General features: G+C 44.6%; 1 protein-coding gene across 3 annotated transcripts in view; it reads right to left on the minus strand.

The window, feature by feature from the left end:
* Positions 1–684: 684 nt before the first annotated feature.
* The window catches only part of LOC115075238 (stimulated by retinoic acid gene 6 protein-like), a 40,015-nt gene continuing 17,994 nt past the window's right edge, over positions 685–22,705 (minus strand). For all 3 annotated transcript variants that reach the window (XM_029575529.1, XM_029575530.1, XM_029575531.1), the window contains exons 8-18: positions 21,988–22,058; positions 19,785–19,899; positions 19,178–19,298; positions 16,620–16,695; positions 15,616–15,685; positions 15,294–15,342; positions 6,396–6,513; positions 5,885–6,004; positions 4,270–4,433; positions 1,833–1,970; positions 685–1,430 (exon numbers count right to left, since the gene is read on the minus strand). In XM_029575529.1, coding sequence (XP_029431389.1) covers positions 1,213–1,430; positions 1,833–1,970; positions 4,270–4,433; positions 5,885–6,004; positions 6,396–6,513; positions 15,294–15,342; positions 15,616–15,685; positions 16,620–16,695; positions 19,178–19,298; positions 19,785–19,899; positions 21,988–22,058 — 1,260 coding nt within the window. In that variant the 3' untranslated portion in view covers positions 685–1,212. The remainder of the gene's footprint in view (positions 1,431–1,832; positions 1,971–4,269; positions 4,434–5,884; positions 6,005–6,395; positions 6,514–15,293; positions 15,343–15,615; positions 15,686–16,619; positions 16,696–19,177; positions 19,299–19,784; positions 19,900–21,987; positions 22,059–22,705) is intronic.

Consider the following 22,705-nt stretch of genomic DNA (forward strand, 5'->3'; position numbering starts at 1 on the left):
GCAACCCAATTATAGCTACATATTAGGAATCACCACTCAGGAAAAGGATCTAAGTGACATCGTTGAAAATTCTTTGAAATGTTCTGCTCAATGTGTAGCAGCAGCAGCCAAGAAAACAAATAGAGTGCAAGAATTATTAGGAAAGGAATGGAGAATAAATCAGGAGAATTTCATAATGCCTCTGTATCGCTCCATGGTGCATCCTCATCTTGAGTATTATGTACAGTTCTGGTTACCACATCTCAAGAAAGATTCAGCAGAATTAGAAAAGGTACAGAGAAGGGCGACCAAAATGATAAAGGGGATGGAAGAATTCCCCTATGAAGAAAGGCTAAAGAGCTTAGGACTCTTCAGCTTGGAGAAGAGACAGTTGAGAGGAGATATGATAGAGGTCTATAAAATATTGAGTGGAATGAGAAGAGTAAATGTTAGTTGTTTGTTTACTCTTTTAAAAAGTACAAAGACCAGGGGACACATAATGAAGTTACTAGGTGATACATTTAAAACTAATAAGAGAAAATATTTTTTTACTCTTCATAATTAAGCCCTGGAATTTGTCGCCAGAGGATGTGGTGAAAGCTATTGGTATAGCTGTGTTTAAAAAGGTTTGGACAAGTTCCTGGAGGAAAAGTCCATAAACATTTATTAAGGTGGAGTTACAGAAATCCACTGCTTATTCCTGGGATAAGCAGCTTGGAATCTGTCTACTTTTGGGGATCCTGCCAGGTACTTCTAACCTGGATTGGAAACAGGTCACTGGGCTTGATGGACCTTTGGTCTGACCCAGTATGGTCTTATGTTCTAATAGAAGGTGCTGGGAAACTGGGTAAATGTACAGAACAAAGCAGAAAATACAGCGGCCCTAATCAAGTGACCTCCCTTTATTTATCAGATGTTGGTTTGCCCTTGACTTTTCTAAAACCCCTTTCTCTGACTCGCACAGGCTGTCACTATCACCGAATTGTGTTCCACTTTATTTGCCGAGGAACTGTTTTAGTGCTGTGCAGTATGGATGCCTCAGAAAGAAATCCGATTTTTGGTCCCAGCAGTGTTTATTCTGTGCTTTGGACACCTTTGTGTTGCAGAACTGCTGCATGCTCACTACGTAATCGTGTTTCTAGAAGAATCCTGGAGCACAATTACAGTTCTTTATGAAGGTGAAGTCTAGCCTCAGCATATACTGCAAGGGCCACTCTGTTTTCCCAGATCCAGTCAGTCTTCGGCTCCCTTTCCTGGTGTGCACGGTTCCTGGTGCTTCTGGTTTCTGGCGTGCACGGTGGATAGGATCTGGCGTTCCAGGGCTTCCCTGCCTTCAGGGAAGAATCTCTCACGCTGCTTCCGATCCATGATGAGCTGGGGGTTGTTGAGCAGGGTGTAAAGTAGCTGCCACTTTGCGGCACAGCGCTGCTTTCGGCACAGCCGCGGGGCACCTGCAACAGAGAAGCAACAGGCACAGGAAACGGCGGGCGTCACCTTTAAAATCCCCAAAGATCTTCAGGGCACAGGGGAGAAGAGGGATGGACAGGGCGCTGCCTGGGGAGGGAAGGGTAGCCTCATGAACTGCCGACTGCACACCATGCTGTGCTGCTCACCTCTGTCCATCTGGTGAGTTTGGGTGCATGGTAGGGGTGAGAAGGCCTGACCTGTACGGGGAAGGAGGGCACATTATCACAGCTTCTCTAACCCCTGATGGGGTATGGTTGGAAATAAGGGTTGTTTCCAGAGGAGTCTTGCATCCCAACAGCACAAGTTTATCTTAGCTCGAAAGATGACGTTCTCCCGAACCCAACTATTAGCAGGCATCATCACACTTGGAGATTTTAGTTTCGTACCTGGAGGTGTCGATGCCTGAAACTCTGTCTTGTGCCTCTTTACTTCCCTTTCCTGTATCAAAAGGTGGCAAAACACCACTAATACAGGATGGGTCTGATGTAGGTCCACCCGAAGCATCCCGATCCATGTACAGTAACCTATGGGAAGGATAGAAGAGGACCAGGCAGTCAGAAGGACAGAGAGGTAAAGCAGGGAAGAATCATCACTTGAGTATGATTCCAATTTGTGTTGCCCTCGAGTTTTCCTAACTTAGCTAATATCAGTCTAATCCAGGGCTTCTCAACCTGTTCTGGCAACTCCATAGCCAGTCAGGTTTTCTGGATGCCCACAATGAATATGCATGAGCCAAATTTGCTCAGATTGGAAACCCAGTCTGTAAACATAATCTCATGAATTTTCATTGTGGATACCCTGAAAACCCAGCTTGCTGTGGGATGGATCACCAGGACAAGTCTGGAAAGTCGTGTACTAAATCCTGGAGTAATTGCATCTCCCTATTTGATACACATTTTCTGTTTAGGGAAGTAAGAGTGCCACATCTGGATACAATTTGAAGTGGAGCTTGTACTTAGGAGCTGTTGGCTACTGAGACTGTTATCTTACATAAGTCAAATTTATTTGCCAGCAGACACCAATACCATATATGTGAATTTTAGCCCATAAAACCACCAGTAAATAGAAGTTAAAATTACATGACCCAAAGATGGTATTACCTAATAGGCTTATTCCCCTTTTTAAATATATACTGGTTGGAAATCTATTTAGAAGTTATTGTGGAGCTTAGAAATTCTGCTGAAAATGTAAAAAGAGTTGAATGAAAGTGATTAGTGCTTGGGCTGCTGTCAGTCTCATGCATTTCTGGCTTGAAACATGACCTGCAAGCTTCTTGGTTTCCCCAGGACTGATAGACTGGTGGTAGAGAGCAAAAGGACACTTATTCATGATGTATCATGTTGGGGCTCTGCCCAGTGTTTAGATGTAATACCCAGGCCTTCTGTTTATTTATGTATCAAAATGCGATACTCGCTAAAATGTAGTACTCTGAACAAGTTATATTATAAATATACAATACAAAAAAATAAAACAAATACAAATCAAAAATAAAAACATTACAACTAGAAACATACAAAAACTCAGTAATCCAATACAATGATTAAGCAAACAAAACAAAACACTTGAAATAAACAAGCCAACAAGGAAAACTTCAGGCAAAACATTAACCAAAGCCTGAGAAAAAAGAAACATTTGCAAATTATCAGCCAATTTGTAGAAGTTAGTATTGTTCACTACTGGCTTGCACACTAATAACTTGTAAAAAGGCTTCCAGCCATTGCCTGTTTAGGAAGGGGTATTTCACTATAATAATGTGCCACTTTAGGGAAACTGCAGTAGCCAGATTGTTTAAACTACCAACTTTGCATTGCCTCTTTTCATCTCATGCCTTGTTTCTTTTCTTTAACATAAAACATTTTGTTATATTTATTTTATATTTTAGAGTAAAAAAAGTTTGCACTATTATTATGGGGAGAGCTCTTGCTTATTTGGTTTTTAAATTTCTGTCCCGGAGTTCACATTTCAGGCGTTTGTGCTAAATTCATGCATTACACGTATCCTGCATACAGGTCTGACAAGGATCAGAACAGCAGTGGTACCGGTTTACTAAAGTTCATTGGAGGAGTGTGCTTAAGTAGGAGAAGGGTTAATAAACCAATAAACCATACTATCTATACAGCATTTGAAGAAATAGAATGAAAAATGATGCTTTTTCCATTCTGTTTACTGCTTGGCAGGTTCCTGCTGTTCATTGCCATTTTCTGGCTCTAGGCCACCTTCCCACAATTGCCCTGGTGATCCCACGGCCAATTGGGCTTTCAGGATACCTACAATGAATTTGCATGAGATAAATTTGCATGTTCTAGGTATCCAGAGTATGTAAATTTATCTCATACGTATTGATTGTGGAGATCCTGAAAACCTGACATACTGAGGGGTTTGGGAAGCCCTAGGGTAAGGGGCATCACCACAGAGTGACAGCTGGGGCTCCCTCCTCCTCAGGGGCTGCGGATAGTGAATCCGCAGAATGCCCAGTCCTGAACAGCCCAAGGATCTGGAGCAAGGTCTGGAAGAGAACCCAAGTCTGCTGCCCAGAAAGGAAGATTTTAACGACTTGGCCACCTGAACTTACCTAAAAATAATTTTGTTAGAGTGCAGGAGCTGCCTTTATTATTTCAATAAATGTCCCTTTCCAAACTGTAAACGGCTCAGGCAATTGAAGCATAGCAATGCCATTCACACAGGCTGGAAGCATCCTTCCAAAAGCAACTACTGCAATACTAACATGGCAACATCAGCATTCCTGCCGAAAGATGGATCATGAAGGGCCCATACCCCAGGGGCCCACGGTTATTCTGTTCAGAAGTTACCGCTGGTACCTACCCATGTCTATACGCTCGTATCCCCTGGGGAAAAGAGATCTGTCAATTTTCGCCAGTAACCAGCTGCCCAGGATAAGGTTGGCAATCAGCCGCACCAGACAGATGCCGAATCCAAGCATTACCGAGTAGAACATAAAGAAATAGCTGAAGTTCTGGAAGGCTCTCCTAAGAAAACAGTAACAGGAGTGTTAGGGCTTCAGTGCACACTGCAATAGGCCTGAAGGTGCTCCTAAAACCCAGAGAGCTCCTGTCCCCACCCCACCCGGAGGGCTGGGCTTCTCATAGGTGAATAGTGGCCAAATAGGTTTAGCTGCGTATTGTCAGAAAGGGAGATATTTGGTCTCTTATTTGTCATATTTTGAAACACTCAAAAACCTATTTAGAAAGCATTGAAATAAGGTATCCATAGCATGTCGATGGTGGGGGTCAGCCTATCGGGCTCCGCTCCAACCCCAGCTCCACTCCCAGGCATGGCCAGCCCGAGACACAGAACCAGAACACAGGCAGCCTCTCTCTGGCCCGAGGAGCTCCCTTTATTTTCCTCCCATGGGAATTCACGGGAGCACAGGCAGCCCAGCCCCTTTTTCTTTTTCTTCTGATTCCACTGGAATGGAATTGGGGAAAAAGGCTGTCGGAAAAGAAATCCAATTTTGCACTTTGGGCCTCCAGCTCAGTCAGAATCAGGGCCTGGATCCTGGAACCATTAATCTTTATTTGTAACTCCCTGGAGATTTTCCTTCCTGGTTTATAATCCATGGGCCTAATTTAGCCACTGCGGTAAGTCATTTGGCTGGGGATGATGCACCAGGGCTCCCTCTGTAACCCTGCAATCACAGCCCCCCCCCCCCCCCCCCGTATCTGTCCACTAGGTGTCACCTATGAATGAAGACGATGACCAAGGCTTCCTTCGGACCTCCCCTTCTCCCCACTGGGAGCGCTGGACAACTTGGCGATCGAACTGGGCACTTTCTGCCTAGCAATGTACAGCACTGCCACCGGGTCGGCCCTTCTTACTGCCTTGAAAGACCTGGTCCTGGTCATTATTAAGGCTGGCACCTGCTGGCCAGATCTAGAGCGCATGATGCAGGGTTCCAGAATGACCCGACTAAACGCAGTGATGGGGAGGGAGTTGTAAATGAAGGCTCATGGTTCTAGGAGCTGAAAGCAAACAAAGAAAGCGGGGAATTACCAGGCCAAATAAAAGAGCTCTAATTCTAGAAAAATGATTCCTAATTAGATTCATGATTTTAAGACTTGAAAGTCCATTTTGCTTATTAAAGCAAGGCAATTCCTGACACATCTCTGCTTCTCCCAGTCCAAATATGTAAGCAAGTAAAACAAACAAGGTGCAATGGTCTATAAGGTGAGGGATTTTTTTTTTTAATGATAAGGCAAAGGAAGATCTGACCTGTGCACACTCCTAGAAAGCCAGTTTGCAGATTATAGCACATTCCTAGCTGTTCATAATGTGGTATGTTGTAATTGCTGTTAATTAGCAGGGACTTTGGAACATGCTTAAATATTCCTTTAGCTGTGGGTTTATTGAACCGTCTGGAAATGGTGAGAAAAAGCAGACCTGGTAGGGAGGGTATTGCTAAGCCTCTGCTGCAATTCACCTGTTATTAATCGCTAACGGTTTGGTCCGGTCCTTGGGAGAAACTTTATCCTGCAGGAAGAAGAACTGGGCAGCAAGCACTTGGGCGACGATGACTGTTAACATCAGACCTATGCCGAGCCTGAGAGAGGAGGGAAGAGAAGAGGATCAGAATGATCACCCGAGGCACTCTCCGTGCCATCCCAGGCTCAAGAGCAGGAAATGATACAGGGCAACAGTGACATTGGATTAAGCCTTGATGGAAGAAAACAAAATACTTAGGGGTGTGCATGGACAAAAAATGTCATCTGGTTTTACTTTTCGTTTTGTTTTCTGTTTTTGCACACGTTGAATGGTTTTGTTGCACCACTAAAATATAAAAATGCGACAAAATAAAATGTTTACGTCGGACTGGAAACAACAGTAAACAAACAAACAAACAAAAAGTCATTTCAAGTCCATTTTTTCAACAACAACAAACTAGTAAATGAGCAGAACCAATGAGAGGCAAGTGCCGCCTTTGTTGTACTCACAATGTGTAACCCAACCCCTCCAGCACCTGCATCCCTCTCCCTTCTTTGATTGGCAGCACAAACCAGAAAGTGATGGCGAGGCCCAGGAGGAAGTTCAGAATGTGGAGCAGCAGGTACCCTGCAGAGGAAGAGAGCGTGCACGTGCAGTCAGTGATTCAGTGCGTCCCTAATAATGCTATCACATTTCCTGTACACATTTATGGTTTCTTTCTTGATACAAACTTCTGTTCCACTCATTCACAAATCTCAGCGGAGTACAAGAACCATACAAAACAAAATCAGACGAACAATAGCAAACAATAACTTAATATTAAGCAGTGCTAGCAATTAAGGAGCAAAAGCTACTGTAAACCTAAAAAGTAGGAGGTGGGATGAAATCACAGCTGTCGAGGAAGGCCAGGATAAACAAGACTTTTGCAGCTTCCTAAAACGAAGCAGGTTCTTTTCTGCTCTGATTTACACTACTAGTCCAAGGCCTACATTACCTCTCTTCTTGCTACTTTCCATCTGACTTTTTCAAATCAAGGAGCAGGGATGAAACTGACTGGATTGAGAGGGAGGAGAGCCAGGATCAAGCTTATGGGGGGATAGGAGGCTGTGGAGAGTAGAGAGCTGTCCAGAGTGGTGAAGAGAAAAGGTAGAATCAAACTAATGGATTGGGGGATTGTTGTCATAAGATTTGCTAGAAGCTTATGATTTTAGAACAGAGGTCCAGGGTTCATTTTCTACTGCTTTTCGATTATTGCAGTTCAATTTATGTAGATCTTTCAGGATCTACCTTAAAGGCAATGCGGGTCTTAAAAAAACTCAACTGCTCGCTTAATATTGGTAAAGAGTAAGAGGGAACACATTGCCCTGGTTTTGGCTGATCTACAATGGCTGCCTATTCACTACTGTGTAATGTTCAAAAGTGCAATGCTGGTTCACAATCTACTGAAGCTGGATTCATCAATACTCCCTCTGTTAGGCAAGCTCGACTGGTAGACACCAGGGAGTCTGCCTTTTCAACCACCGCTCCTACTGTTTGGAATTCTCTTCCGGAAGCACTACGCCTTCAAGTCAATGTTTTTTACATTCTTGCTTAACCAGGTCTTTGACCGAAGACTCAGAACCTTCATGTACACTATCAATTTGTTTGTCTTAAGATTTTAGTTTTGCCCTGCTTTTTATTTTTGCACTTGATTATGTATGTTATGTAAATTGCTTAGATTTATTAAGCAATAAATAAATAAATACATTTGTGGGCATGTGTGGTTTATATCGTATTGATGCTGTGGCACTGATTGGCCACATTCTTCTTGGGGGCAGAGAGAAAGTCACATCTTAGGGGAAAGAAGGCAGACTGGGGTCACATTTAGGGGATAAACAGCTACTGAGAAGAAGACTTTATATTTGGGGACAATTTCCAAAAATCGGGTTTGCCTGGAAACCTTATTTTAACGCACTCTTAGTTCAGTCCTAAGTCTGGCAATTTCTTTCTAACTCAGAGAACTGAACACAGATGGGTCTACACTGAACCTTCCACAAAGTGCAGCTGCACACACATTGCACCTTCAGATTGCTGAGATATTCAACAACTATAAGTTAAAGACTACTCATGTATTGCAGACTGCAATCTATTGTAAGGCCTCCAAATGGCACTGTTCGGTTTTTAGGGGTTGAAGTACTGTGTGTAAGTTGCTTCCTGTTCAGTTGCTTATCTCTCTGATCTTTTCAGTGAGGAGTTGCAAACTCTCAAGTTGCTACAAGATGAAAAGCCCCTGTACCCCCAAACAGCAGACATGACAATGAGGGCTGTTCTTAGCGTACATGAGCAGACACAAAAAAATTCCTTTCCCCCTATCAGGATCAGTTTCTATGCAGCAGGAAGTCTGCTAGGTGAGTGACTGAGAAGGAGAGAAGATCTACCAGGAAATCAGAGTTTACTTATTGAAACAGAGGAAGGATATACATTGAAGTCTAAACAATTTAGCTTTAAAAAAAAGCTAGAATTTGGAGCTCAAAATCTCTCAGAGAACAGGAAATAAAAACGGCCCAGGTTTGCTCTTAACACTGATCAAATATTTATTTATTGTCAAACATTTGATATTCTGTCTTTTCCAAAATGGCTTCCAATCAATCCGATTACAATCAGTAAGGATAGTCTAACAGGTACAAACAATAAATGATAGCATATGTTCAAGGGTAATTTGTAGCTATCCCAGAATCAATTTCAGGCACAGTGGATATTTCTTCCTCGTTAATGAACAGGCTGGAGGAAGGCCTGGTTGAACAACCATATCATTGCCTTTCTCTGGAAATGAGGTAGGATGGTTCAAGATGAAGGGAAAGTGGCATCTCATTCCAGATTTTGGGCATGTAGCAACTGAATGCCTGAAGTCTTCTGCAGGCCAGTTTTCCAGAGTTTGGGGGTCGGTGGGGTGGCAGGAGAGAAAGGCCTTTAGGGAGGAACATTTTCTGGTGGGGGCGTAGGGGGCAGGAAGAAGGTAGATGTACTCTGAAACCTGCTTATTTACACATTTAAAGATGAAGCAAGAGGGGATCATGTGACAGGATGTGAGAAGTAGGACACTTTTCTGCTACGCTCTGGAGCCCAATTCTCCAAATAGACTAGTTCTGTTCCTCGACCGAATCAGGCACTCAAACTGAAAATTCTTGAACGGTAAACTTAAGCTGCTGCAGTGAGATTAGTATGGGAAGCTCTGTACAAGTGATGACCTCAAAACCACAGTGAAAAGAGAGTTAAAAGCAAGGTAGCGGATGGTAAGATGGTGGGCGTTGCAAGTAGTGCCCTCCCCTTCCAGAGAAACGGGATCCCATTGCACAGCCTCGGTGGTGGGCAGTGATAGAAATAAAATTTGAAAAGATATACAATACATTTGACGAAATGCACTCCTTACTGGTGGATGCGATGAGACAGCTGAGGGAGGTGACGTTGCATGTGTCAGTAGTAGGAGACCGTGTGGTATCTTTGCAAGCAGAGATAGCTAAAAACTGCTCTGGATCAGCAAGCCTTAAAGTTAGAAGATTTGGAAAGTAGATCCCGGAGGAACAACCTCCGATTTATAGGGATCCCTGAAACTATTTTAGGTAATGAATTGCCAGAGAAGCTTTTGGAGTGGTTGCCACGTGCGCTGAAAATGCAGTCTAAACACGGCCCCATCACTATCGAGCAGGCACATAGGCTGGGAACAAAACAATTGTAATGAAGTCGCCCCAGGCTAGCAATCATCAGATTTTTGAATTTTGCTGAAAAAGAGGAAATTCTACGAGTGTTCTGAAAGCAGTGGAGTATACAATTGGAGGTCAATGAGGTACTTCCCTTCCAAGATGTGTTCGCTGTCGTGGCGGGCTCAGAGGAAGGCGTTTTCGCTAGTGTGCTTAACACTGGTGGAGCAGCAGATACGGTGTGCAGTTCTGTTTTCTGCGAAACTTCGCTTCACATATGGGAGCCAGATCCATGTTTCGAATCAGTCAACAAGGCCCAGGAGTTTCTAACTCAAGCCCAGCCACCTCCAACCTGTGAGTTGGGCCCTTCTGAGTGAGGAGTTCAATGACAAAAGGTCACCTCAAAGTTTGGAAGTGTGGTGCCTTAGTGAAGACTTGTTCACTATTAAAGAAATAACTTCTGAGAAGATTGTTGGTGGAAGGAGATTCGCTGAACAAACAGATAAGTAAAGTGCATTTGTTAGTGACATTCAGCCGAGTGAAGATGCCAGATGGAGGGAACAGAGGAAGTTTGGAAGGTGGGGTGGGCGGGGGAAAGAGAATAAGCGGGACTATATGGTAGACGCAAAGGACACAGATGACAGGAATTGGGTAAAGCCAAATATGCGCAGTCCTTTTACTGGCAGGCTGAGGGACCTGGGCTTACGCTGGGAGGCCCAGGTCTTTTCAATTCAGAAGCAACACTCTCTAGCACCTAGGTGCTATAAAGTTAGGGTGAGAGTGCATTGTAGAATTCTCAACTTTGTGTTACTTTCCTCATTCCAAATCACATCAAATGTTCGCAGATGTATACTGTCCTTTTCATACGTCTGACTGTGCATGTAAAACTGGCCCCCAAACCCTAGACCACCACCAAAACCTCATCTCAAGTTACTAGTTGACTCTCCTATAGTGGTATAAATAGTTGACTCATATGTGTGCCACCCCAGAGGCTCTCTGTCTCTCTTTCTCCACTACACTTTCCTTTTCCCCTGCCCGAAATGGGATCTGCAATAAATATCACAAATCCCATTTCAGCCATTTTACATAGCTTAACAACAGGAAAAAAGGTGTAGTTATTTTTGGTATTAAAATGTGTAATAATAATGCATTACGCTATCACACTCAACATTAAACACCCCTCATTTTTTTAAACCCCTCCCAAACTTCTCCCCTTTGACTAAATTTTCTAGATTTGCATACCCACTGCGAGATGTGAAAAATAACACATGCGTTATGGCGTTATCGCGGGCATTATGGTACTAACGCCCACAATAACGCTCTTTCGCATTTTGATGAATGACCCTGTTGGATAGTCTCATTTGTTGGTTTCTTTGGCAATGAAAGAAGCCTAGAATAGCACTGCAGACCTTGAGGAGAGCCTGGAGAGAGGGCGAGATGTGTTTTTTGGATATTGTATAATATGGCCTGCCCCATCATGTAGAGGATTTGCTCAAAGATACAGAATTCTTTACTCCTTTATCCTTTGAGAAGGAGTTGCTACTGCCCTTAAATCCTAGATATAGCCTTCATTCTTCAATGTATGTTCTCCCAGTGCAACTGCAGAAAAATATCTTGTATGTACCTCTGCAGGGAGCCTGGAAGTGGCTATGTAGAAGATTACACTTGAATTATAAAGTGTCAGATGACTTGCCGTTCATAGAAAACCGATTCTTTTTACCAGGACCACATTCTGCTAGTTGAATGGAATGGAGGACAAAAGGTCTACAGACTATTTTTCACCCATTTACGGAAGAGGGCATATTAATGTCTTTTCAAGACCTCCAACTCAAATTTAATATCCCTCACCAACATTTCTAGTCATATTTGAAGGTGAGACAGTATGCTTTATCTTTAAAAAGAATGAATTAACATGTGAAAAAATCGAGGTATTGTTAGACCTCTTTGACTCGGAAGACCCAATAAGACATACTATTTCTCCCTTATGTAAAAGGATTAAAAAGAAAGAAAAACCCTTAGTGGCACCCAACATTTTGGAGACTTAGGAAAGGGAGCTGGGGTTTCGCATGACTTCTGATCAATATTTGCACTGCTTTTCTTGGATTCAATCTCTGATAACTAATATTTCTCTGCAAGAAACGCAGTTCAAGTTTCTCATGTGTTTTTTTTTAACCCCCAGAGCAAGCTTATCTTCTGCATATCACTCAATCAAAGTTATGTCTGAAATGTCAGCAGGACATTTGAACCTTGGGCCATCAGTTTTGGTCTTGTCCCATTCTGCAGATATTTTGGAATCATGAACAGCAATATATTTTCAAAGTAGCACATACCTCCACGTATTGTTTGATCATATTCCTGGAGCAACTTTTAAAGACTAGTATACAAAATTGTCTGGGCGGAAGATGTGGCTCATATATGATTTTGCAAAAATGACTAATGCCAGAAGCTCCCACATTGCTGCAATTACAGAATAACTAATGGACATAATGTTTGTGCTATGGAAAAATACATTGAAAAGGTAGATGTCTCCAAAAGGGCTGCATTTATGAAGATTTAGGATTCTTATTTGCAATTTTTACCTCATAAAGCTCACAGTCTGATTGTAAATGGCATGTATTGACGCATCGTTGTCTCCAATATTGTTCAATATTTATCTTTTACCTTTGTGCCAAATTCTATCTGCACTGAATGTTCAGTTCAAACTTTATGCTGACGATATTCAGCTATTTGTTCCGTATAAGTCATCCTGGGCAGATACTTTTTCTCTGATCCAACTTTATATCAGTACAATTGAGCAATGGATGGCTCATAACCGTCTAAAGCTCAATAAAAAGAAAACAGAGCTTCTGTGTTTAAGCTTTATATCCAACCCTACCAACGCCCCACCAACTTGCTTAACCATAGGTACTGAAACCATACAGGTTACTAAGGGGCGGATTTTAAGAGCCCTGCTCGCGTAAATCCGCCCGGATTTACGCGAGCAGGGCCCTGCGCGCGTAAATCCGCCCGGATTTACGCGAGCAGGGCCCTGCGCGCCGGTAAGCCTATTTTACATAGGCCTACCGGCACGCGCAGACCCCGGGACTCGCGTACGTCCCGGGGTTTTCGGAGGGGGGCGTGTCGGGGGCGGGCCCGGTCGTCGCAGCGTTTCGGGGGCGTGTCGGGAGCGTTTTGGGGGCGGGTACGGGGGCGTGGCTACGGCCCGGGGCGGTCCGGGGGCGTGGCCGCGCCCTCCGTACCCGCCCCCAGGTCGCGGCCCGGCGCGCAGGAGGCCCGCTGGCGCGCGGGGATTTACGTCTCCCTCCGGGAGGCGTAAATCCCCCGACAAAGGTAAGGGGGGGTTTAGACAGGGCCGGGCGGGTGGGTTAGGTAGGGGAAGGGAGGGGAAGGTGAGGGGAGGGCAAAGGAAAGTTCCCTCCGAGGCCGCTCCGATTTCGGAGCGGCCTTGGAGGGAACGGGTTAGGCAGCGCGGCTCGGCGCGCGCCGGCTATACAAAATCAATAGCCTTGCGCGCGCCGATCCAGGGATTTTAGTGGATACGCGCGGCTCCGCGCGTATCTACTAAAATCCAGCGTACTTTTGCTTGAGTCTGATGCGCAAGCAAAAGTAGGCTGATCGTGCTTCTTTTAAAATCTACCCCTAAATTAGCACGTAACCTCGGTGTATGGGTAGATACTAACTTATCACTAAAGCAACACATTTCAAAAGTGGTTAAAACTTCATTTTTCAAATTGCATGTTCTGAAAAGATTGCGGCCCCTTTTATTTTCTCATGATTATCGCTCAGTGCTTCAAGCACTGATTCTGTCTGGTCTAGACTATTGTAACGGCTTATATTTGGGATTGCCTGATTCTACTATTAAGCCTTTACAACTGATACTGAACTCGGCAGCTAGACTTCTTACCGGTACTCCATTAAAACATCACATCTCACCTATTCTGCACAAATTACACTGGCTTCCAGTTAAATATAGAATTCGTTATAAAATCATCATGTTAATCCATTCTCTGCTGAACAATAGTGACTCCACTTGGATGTGTTTCGCTTTACATATCTATAAACCACAGAGAGAACTAAGATCTACAGGTAAAAATTTATTGGAAATTCCCTCAGTGAAGAATGCGGCATTGAGTATAACAAGAAATAGAGCTTTCTCGGTTGCTGGCCCCATTCTGTGGAATGCATTGCCTGACTCGCTTAGGCTAATAAGCAGCCGGAAGGAATTTAAGAAGGCTTTAAAAACCTATTTCTTTCAAGAGGCTTTTAAAGATTTAGAAACATCTTAGCTAAGTAAATAAGACTAAATAAGTTTGTATTATATTATATTACTTTACTTATTCTTGCTTTAAAATTTTTAATGTAATTGGCCATTCTCTGTTTAGTCATCATTATTTTTATTGATTACCTAAAATGTTGTATTTTTATTCATACCTATTTTACTGTTTTAAGTTTTATTTAGTATTAATTTTTAACCTTTTTAATTGTTAAGGTTATTTACTGCTGTAAACCGTTTTGGTCAGTAAGCCTTACTGGAAAACGGTATATAAATTTGTTTAAATAAATAAATAAATAAATAAATAAATAAATAAATAAATAAATAATTAGCCATCCAACGATTAAGTGAATACTGCAACATGTAAGATGTTTGTTCACAAAGGAAAAGGGAGGGTTGTTGGGGAAAATAAATGCAAAGGTTGATGTTGGGGGGAGGGAGGAAGTCGCGATAGGTATTTTTCATTTCTCTGGCGCTAGTGTGCAGAAACAACTCACCACCGAGGGTTTGTGATTTGGAGGAATTTTGGAAAATTTAATAAAAAAAGATTTGAAACAAAAAGATGAAGCCAAGGGTTTCTACCAGGAGCCAGTGTGGTTTATGTAAGATAGACTTTATGTGATCTGTGGCCGTAGCTCCTACCAAGATTCTGGCCGCTTGAAACTGCCAGGCAAAGCCAATTGTCAAGGCCCTCAGTTGAGATCTACAACCCCCACTTTCTAAGCACCAAAAGGATTCCGGAGGGAGTTCCAGGAGCTGCACATGATGATAGACCTACGGACTCTCTCCCCATCTCCTCTTCTAAAGACTCATGTACCTGATTTCAAGGGCACTCAAGGTCCCAGGAAGTGACAGCATTGTGGGGCCAGAGCTAGTGTATACGGCAGGGGTGGCCAACTCCAGTCCTCAAGAGCCACAAACAGGCCTGGTTTTCAGGATCTCCATAATGAATATGTATGAGATAAAGTCGCATACATTGGAGGGCCTTATGCACTAAAGATTTTTTCCATAGGTACAGAATGGAAAAATTACTTTTCTAATCAGGCGCAAATTATTATTTCATATTTTTTTAATTACTTTTTTTTTTTTTCTTAAATGTGAGGTTTTAATTTGCTTAGGCTCTACACAGTTTCAAGTCCCAAGTGGAGTTTATTTATTGATTTTTTTTTTTTTTAAAATATTTATTACTTGCTGTTATTATCTGAATAGTGCTCAAGGTGAGATACAACCTCCTCCCTGCCACCAAAAAAAGGACACATTATAAAAACAGCAACAACAATAAATCCTAACCAACGCTGCATTAACCCCTCAGCCCCTCCGTATTTTACAGATTCTCAGTCTCAGGCACCAACCAAGAAGGGAACAGCCTCAACTCAGGACTCGGACGTTCCCTTTGATCTTAGTGAAGGCGAGAGGTTTTCTCTCTATGGGTGCTTATGTAATTAACTTTAACTTACCCCACAGCAAGTATGCAATCTGATTTCCCGTATAACGAATACTGGCTGCCTGTAAAACAAATGGTTCTGATGTATAATGCTGAAAAGAGAGGAAGAGGAAATGCTGCATTTGTTTTAGATCAGGGGCAACAAGCCTGTTCCTGATGGCCCCAGACAGTCTTGATTTTCAAGGCAACCGAAATATGCAAACTGGCACAGTTCTTGATTATGAACTAGATCATGCACGCAAACATATTCATCTGGTACAGAAAAACTAGAGCAATCCACAGCACCTCCCAGGTTAAAGCTGCTACCCCTTGAAGTCACCGAAGGTGTCACTCACCAGTACAGCTGGGGTTCTCTTTAATGGGATGAACTTCATCTTGCCTGCATAAAGTGCCCTTATTTGACTCCTAAAGGACCCTCGGAAAGAATGTATAAAAGGCACACAAAGTCACTGAATGAGACAGAGGAGGTCTGTAAAAGTACATTTTTTACATTTTCATTCTCTCCACCAGAGCATAGCCTGACTTCACAGTTTAGTATCCTGCGGCTGATCACGTGACAGTGCTGACAAATAGTGGTAGCAGAACCATTTCTGTGGCTCGGTGGCAGAGCTGTGAGAGACGCAGGCTGCGGGCTATGTGTGTGAAAGAGTTTTCTTCTTCTGTCCAGGGTATATTGCTAGTGCATGTATACAGAAAGGAAGGGCGCGTAATTATGAGATATGTGATAATAATATTGTACTTATAATAAAAATGTTTGTCTAATTAACCTGCCTTTGCAGCTAATGTTCAAAGTATGACACAATAAAAACCGTACAAAATAAGAAGCCAGACTACTATTCCGTCACCAGTAAACCCTGGGAAAACCTTGTTTCTCTTGGTGCAGTTAGTGAGGGATAATTAGGGGAGGGTCCATTCACTGAGGGAGCTGGAGCGATGGTCCTTTCTGTGAGATTTATAAGCAGCTTTCTGCAGAGAACTCAGGGGGCAGGAGGAAGAATGGAGATTTTTTTTTTCTAAGTTGGATTTTGTGGCCTGCCTGGGACCCTTTCAAGGACTCTACTCTGTTTCCCTCCCTTGAGATGAGCCCCTCATCGCCCCTTTTCTGCCAGCACATGTCACGCCTGTACTGACGGTCAACTTGTCTCCCACCTGAAGCCTGAGGGCACCCGAGCCCTGCCAGCCCCAAAGAATAAGAGAGTCAGCATGCGTCTCCAGCACCACCACCTTCGGTCACAGAGCCAGCTAAGAGTTTACTATTTTAGCAAGCAACACACGGAGCGCCTCTAAAATTAAAAAAAATAAAAGTGTCTTTCCACCCTGAAACGCAGCTAAAGGTTACCTGTAACAGGCCAGTAAGTGAAAGACGTAAAACATGCTGAGAACTGCTGCGGGGAAGGTGGAGTAGAACCAGCTCTCTGTGGAAAGAGGGAAAGCGGATAACATTGTGAGTGGAGCACATAGAAACCCCCTCTGTATCCCCTCCTGTGCCACGTGCCAGCCCTCTCCCCGGACTGATGAAACATGCCCAGCCTGAAGCCAAAGCACAGGCCATATCCAGCTTATTCGTTTCATGTAGCGAGAACGGGGTGAGGGAGGGGCAGGATTTGGGCCAATCAGTTGTCCTTCTGTTCCTTTAGCTTTCAGCTCTGTCGGACCTCGATGACACAAGTCTTCATTTGCAACAACTCCCCCCCCCCCCCCCCCACACACACACACACACTATTTTAAATCCCCTCCCAGCTCACTTGACCCACTTGTTATAGTGACAGTCCTCGGCTGGGGGCCACGGCCTGGGATTCTTTCTGCAATCCCGAATCCAAATTCTGAGCGCTTGCTCGGTGTTGCCATTGCACGGTGAATCGGATCCCCCCTCCCCTCTTGGGGGGCTATGAGCAGTGCATCTGCAGCATGCCAAGCCCTGGCTGGCCGGAAGAATGGAAGAGACCCGGTGAGCAGCACTGCCACTGAGCCATGGGGCTGACTCTCTCGCTTTCTTAAGTCAATTTGCATGAAGTTGAAATCTTGGAGGATTCCACAGTGGTGATGAATTCATCTGTCGAGATAATGACCTTGCAGAAGTTTCCTGCCTGTAACTGGCGTGCAGTGCACTGGCAGTGTTTATTAATCCCTGGTTAAGTAAGATAAAGATTTTTTTTAGCCCAGCTGAGGAGATGATGGGTGATTCACTCAGATGAGGCCGCAAGCCACTCGTAATCCACTGCACGGGAAATCTGGCAGGTAACAGGAAACCGCCGGCAGGCACAATGCCAGGTACCAGGTCCTTCCCAGCTGGGAGAACCAGAGCACGAGGGACCTGCAGAACTCAAAGGGTTGGCCAAGAGCCCTGCGTTCTTAGTTTAACGCAGTCAAAGCACGATAGATTACACGCGTTTTCCATTTTCAAACTTTTATATCAGATTTTTAAATCCACAGAACAGGGGTGACATCCATCGTACCTCGCTGCAGAATAAGCGTTTTACTTGTCATCCCCTCACCTCGCTCTCCTTGTGGACTGTGAGTATGGAGTGGATTGTGTGCTCTAGCACAACTAAAGTTCAGCGATGGCATTCCAAGAAGCTGATTGATTTTGGAGACCATAAATGAACCTTCAGAAGCCAGCAGAGGTCAGAGCCAGTCACTGTATAAAGTAGCAGACAGAGAACTGGGAGCGACTGAACGGATTACGTACATCTCAAGCTTCAGATGGCATCAAAAATCTCTAATCTTCATGCTGTTTCAGTTCCTACTAGCAGAACCTCTTGACAGAATTATCAGTTTTAACAATAAATCCCTAAGGGCCATATGTATTAAAATGCAGTGCCTGCTAATACACATTAATGCACATTGTTTATCTAAAGGCCCCATTAATCTTATTGGGGCCTATTTACTAACGACATGCATTAACACATTTTAGTAAACATGCCCTTAAATTAGTCTTAATGTGGTCACAATTCAGATCTCTCATAGCAAGATTCCTTGGTTTCCCTTTATTCATTTGGAGGCAACGCTAATGATTTTTCCAGTATTGGTTAACATTAGAATTGTGAGCAGGTAGTAACAAAAAGGCCCGAATGCAGGTACAGATTTAAGATGTTGGTGCCCATAGGCTACCAATTTAGAAGTGGCTCCTTCACGACCCCTCCCAGCTCCTCTCCTTCCTGTAGCTCCCATGGCCTCTTCTCGAATCTGCCTCCTCCGTGGCTTCTTCCTGGGTCCTCTCCTCACATCGCCAGCTCTCCCCTCCCTATCTTGTGGCTGATTCGGAGCCCAGGTGTGGTGGCAACAGGAGGGGAAATGAATGAATGTGGGGCCTGTCAGGGGCTGGGAGCTTACAAGCCCTGCAGTGGCCCCCACCTTGCAGGGTTCGCTTGGTCACAGGAAGCCCACGCAGGAGGAGTGGATGGGGGGGGGGGGGTCGGGGGGGGGGTCGCTGCAGGGCCTGTGAGCGCCCAGCCCCTGACAGGCCCCCCACATTCGTTTCCCCTCCTGTTGCCCACCACCCCCTGGCTTCTGAACCAGCCACAAGATAGGGGAGGGGAGAGCTGGAGATGGTGGGGACAGGACCCAGGAAGAAGCCAGGGAGGAGGCAGATTCGGGAAGGGGCCATAGTAAGGGAGGGAGGCAGGAGGGGGATGATCTAGTGGGGTCCCTTTCCTTCTAGTTCAGGCATCCTGTACTGTTCACTTGCTTGGACAGAATTTAGGTCCCTGGCTGCATGCATACAATGTTTGGACCCCCTTTCTATCTGGGCTCTGGGTGGCACCTGATTTGACCATGTCCATGCCTAGCACTGATCTCCAACACAGGGCTTACCTGGCGTCTTCAAAATTTGGCACTGTAGACAGCTGCCTGTCGGGATGAATTATCATCAAGTATTGAAGAAGCTGGAAGTCTGACCTTTCAGAATGAATAAATTCAAGTTGGTCTGGTTAATGTACGACAAGTTCACAGTCTCCAAAATCCAGAAATCGACCTTCATCATAGCTTTAGGCGAGAGGTAAAAATCTGCCAGGATAAACTGAAGAGTAATGACAGGATTACTGGTGATAGCTGCAGAAGGAAACATTGATAGAGAAGCGAAAGGGTAGGATGCAGGTACCGGAGGCAGGAGAAGCAAAGGGAAGGATCAAAGGGGTTGGCAGAAAGCTGATATTTGGCCGGCTTGGTGGGTTTCCTTTGAGGAAGGCAGGATCAGAAAACCACCCAATGTATACACCGGACGGTTTTCTGCCGACCGCTGACCTCCAGCCCGGCATGGACTTCTCCCCGTCCCATAGGCTTCTCCTATTCTTTTAATCAGGACCTGGTCCGAGGCCTGACTGAGAAGCCTTCGTTCTCTGTCTTTGCTGCAGGCCACAATGCCTGGGCTCAGAATTAGAGACTCACACGCATCGCCCTGAGGGAAGAGAGCAGGAACTGGTGATGGGAGAAGGTAGAGAGGGAGACGGTTACTGAGTGTGGAAGCAGAGTTGACTGTGAGTGCAGTTAAACTGTAGTGACGTACATTGAACAAGCAGATGAGGCACAGCACGACTGTCACAATCATCCGCAGGGGAAACTTGAAGTTGGGATCCCAGCTGTAGATTTTCTGAAGGATGTTTTTTTTCTTCACATTATCTCTGTTTTAAAAAAAAAAAAAGAAGGCCCCCACAGTTATTCCAGGTCAAGAGGTGTGAATGAAATGGACCACCGAGTCCTGATCTCTGATACTCACTGGGCTCCTCTGTCAGCTGGTGAAGGCCCAGCCTGCCACCTTATCTCTTGATCTCCTTAATTATAACTTCCTTCTCTGGTGTATTCTGCACTCCTCTCTACGGGACCATTAAATTTCCGGCTAAAGAAATGTGTCCCGTGCACAAGGATATGGTTTGGTCTGTAAGGAGGCTCCCGTTCAGTGTTTGTCCCAGTGGGAGTTTGCTTCTAAGGGGATACGAGACCTCCCTAGAGGGCTCAGTTCTCTCCCGTAAGTCATATGAGCACCTGAGATCTGGGAGCTCTCTCCCTTTCCAAGGAATTAGGAAGGGAAAAGCGAAACAGAGGCTTTCCATTCCCAGAATGTGTGTTAATGACTTAGGTCGAGGGTGAATAGAGAGGAAGATAGCTCTTGGTCGAGGTGTTTTCAGGGAGGGAGGGAATTCTATGTTTGCAGCAAGAAAGTTCCAGTTGGGACTGTCCAGAAGGGATCTAAGACCCATGCAGTAGTTGGCTGTGGTTCTTCAGGGAGAAGGCAAATTATACTGATTCGTTCAGTGTAATAAGGAGCCAGCAAGTTGCTTCGCACTGGGGAGAAAAGGCAGGAAAAGGCAGACTATGCAATGGAAATAGATAAATAAGAGGAGAGGCACCTGGCCTTGAGCTGTACAGGATTTCAGGCACCAGAGGTGTCCTTCATGGGCGTGCAGAAAACCTTGAAGGGAACATAAGGGGCTGACTTTAGGAGGCTATGGGGCCCCAGGATGAATCAACCGTGGCTGGGAAACGCGTGGCTCCACCCCCAAGCTGACAGAAGACCATAGTGCTGGGGATGGGGCTGTCATGGCAGCATGGGCCTCCAACCCCTCTAAAGGGCCCCGATTCACTCCCCTCCCCCCAGGGATAGGGCCCTTGTTGGTGTGTGTGATGGGTGGGATGGAATGTGTGAAGATGTGTGTGTGGTGGGGGGGGTAGTTAGGGGGTGGTCGGGGGGGGGGGTGATGTGTTTGGGCGAGGTGTGTTTGTATGGAGGTGCAGTATGTGTATTGGGGGCAGGAGAAGTATGGGGATTGGGAAGGGGTGTGTGTGTGTGTGTGGCACAGTCTTCCCTTTTTAACTGTGCTCCATGCTCTCCTCACCCCTACGACCCCCACCTTGTCCACTGGCAGCTGCTCTTCTTTTTCTCTCCGTACTCATGTTTTAGTTTTGAATGCTTGCTCACCAGACCCACCCGTGATGTCAGGGTTACAGACGGATGTATGTACAGACAAAATGGAAACATAAGCGCACATTCATTTAATAAAATATTATTATGTATTATTTAATAATAATAATTAGTATTAAAATGGAAAAAGTATGAGGTACATAATAAAACGAACTGCTTCTATGCTTTAGAATAAGAACATAAGAATTGCCATACTGGGTCAGACCCAGTCCCTGGCAGGATCCCAAATGTTAAATTGATCCCACGCTATTAAGCAGAGGGTTCATATGGTGAAAACCAGTTTGCACTACTGGTACGGCAGGCAGAAGTGCTATGGTTCACGTTACAGTGCTCACATCCAGCCAATAGGAGATAGTATCCCTGTGCTAGAATATTTTGTTATTTACGTCTCCTATATTCTGCCCATATTAGGAAGACCATTCTAGACAGATAACATTAAGAAAACATACGCATAAAACCAGCACATACGGCACAAACAACATTTAACTAAAATCTAATCCCATACGTTCCTGAAATACATTGGGTCCTAAGCCACCTAAAGTTAAACATTCAAGGGAAAGCCCTGCCGATAAAGATAACGATTTCAGTTCCTTATGAAATGACTTACAATCCACGTACGATCTCCTGACGCTCAGCTGGCAAAGCACTCTATAACGCTGGCTCTCCCACCAAACATGCTCTCCGGGGAGGGAGGTGTTTCTGAAGATGCGCTTCCTTAATGGAAGGCTTGTTTAAGAATAACGCGCCACGCAGAGCGCCGATCAGTGTGCGCGCAAGAGGAGACACTCACCTGTCGCGTTTCCCTCGCAGCAGTAGCTTGACGTGGTTAAACTGATGACCTGGTAAGAACGGCTCTTCCTCCTACAATAAGGTTTAATAGAAAAAGACATCTGTGTGACGCACCGAGGGTCTAAGATACTTGGCTTTTTTTGGTTTTTTCCTTGGAGAAAGTCCTTAGTAAAATGAGATCCAGGGTTAGGGGAGAGCTGGGGGCTCTGATAACATCCCCATGGTTATTTTTGCTGAGGGTCAGCCTGCCAATAGCAGGGGGTCTGAGGACTCCAAAGCCATTGAAAACTCTTTGATGAGCTACTAGGGATCCACAGGATTGTTACTTGCCAATGTTTTATGTCAGAGTGGCACCTTGGGAAGTTTTCACCCCATTGGGAAGTTGCTTCTGGGGTGACCAGACTTCAGGGAAGGAGGGCACATTAAGAAACACCAAGCCTTCATTTCTTGGCCTACAACTTAACCCCTATACCCCTACCATCATTTTTTTTTTTCATTTCCTATCTTTTGGCCCATAGATTTCAGTGTTGAATGATATCTGGATCTTTTCTCCTTGTCCTCAGATTACTTATTTAATTAAACCTCATATTCTGCAAATCCATTTTGCTCAGTGTGGTAAACAAATGAACATACATAATATAAACCAACATTGCACAGTTTGCAGCGTGCACAAAGGGATATCATTCTAGCATAGCACAAATAAAATGCAATGCAAGGAA

This window comes from Rhinatrema bivittatum, chromosome 13 (assembly GCF_901001135.1).
Source record: "Rhinatrema bivittatum chromosome 13, aRhiBiv1.1, whole genome shotgun sequence".
Classification (NCBI taxonomy): domain Eukaryota; kingdom Metazoa; phylum Chordata; class Amphibia; order Gymnophiona; family Rhinatrematidae; genus Rhinatrema; species Rhinatrema bivittatum.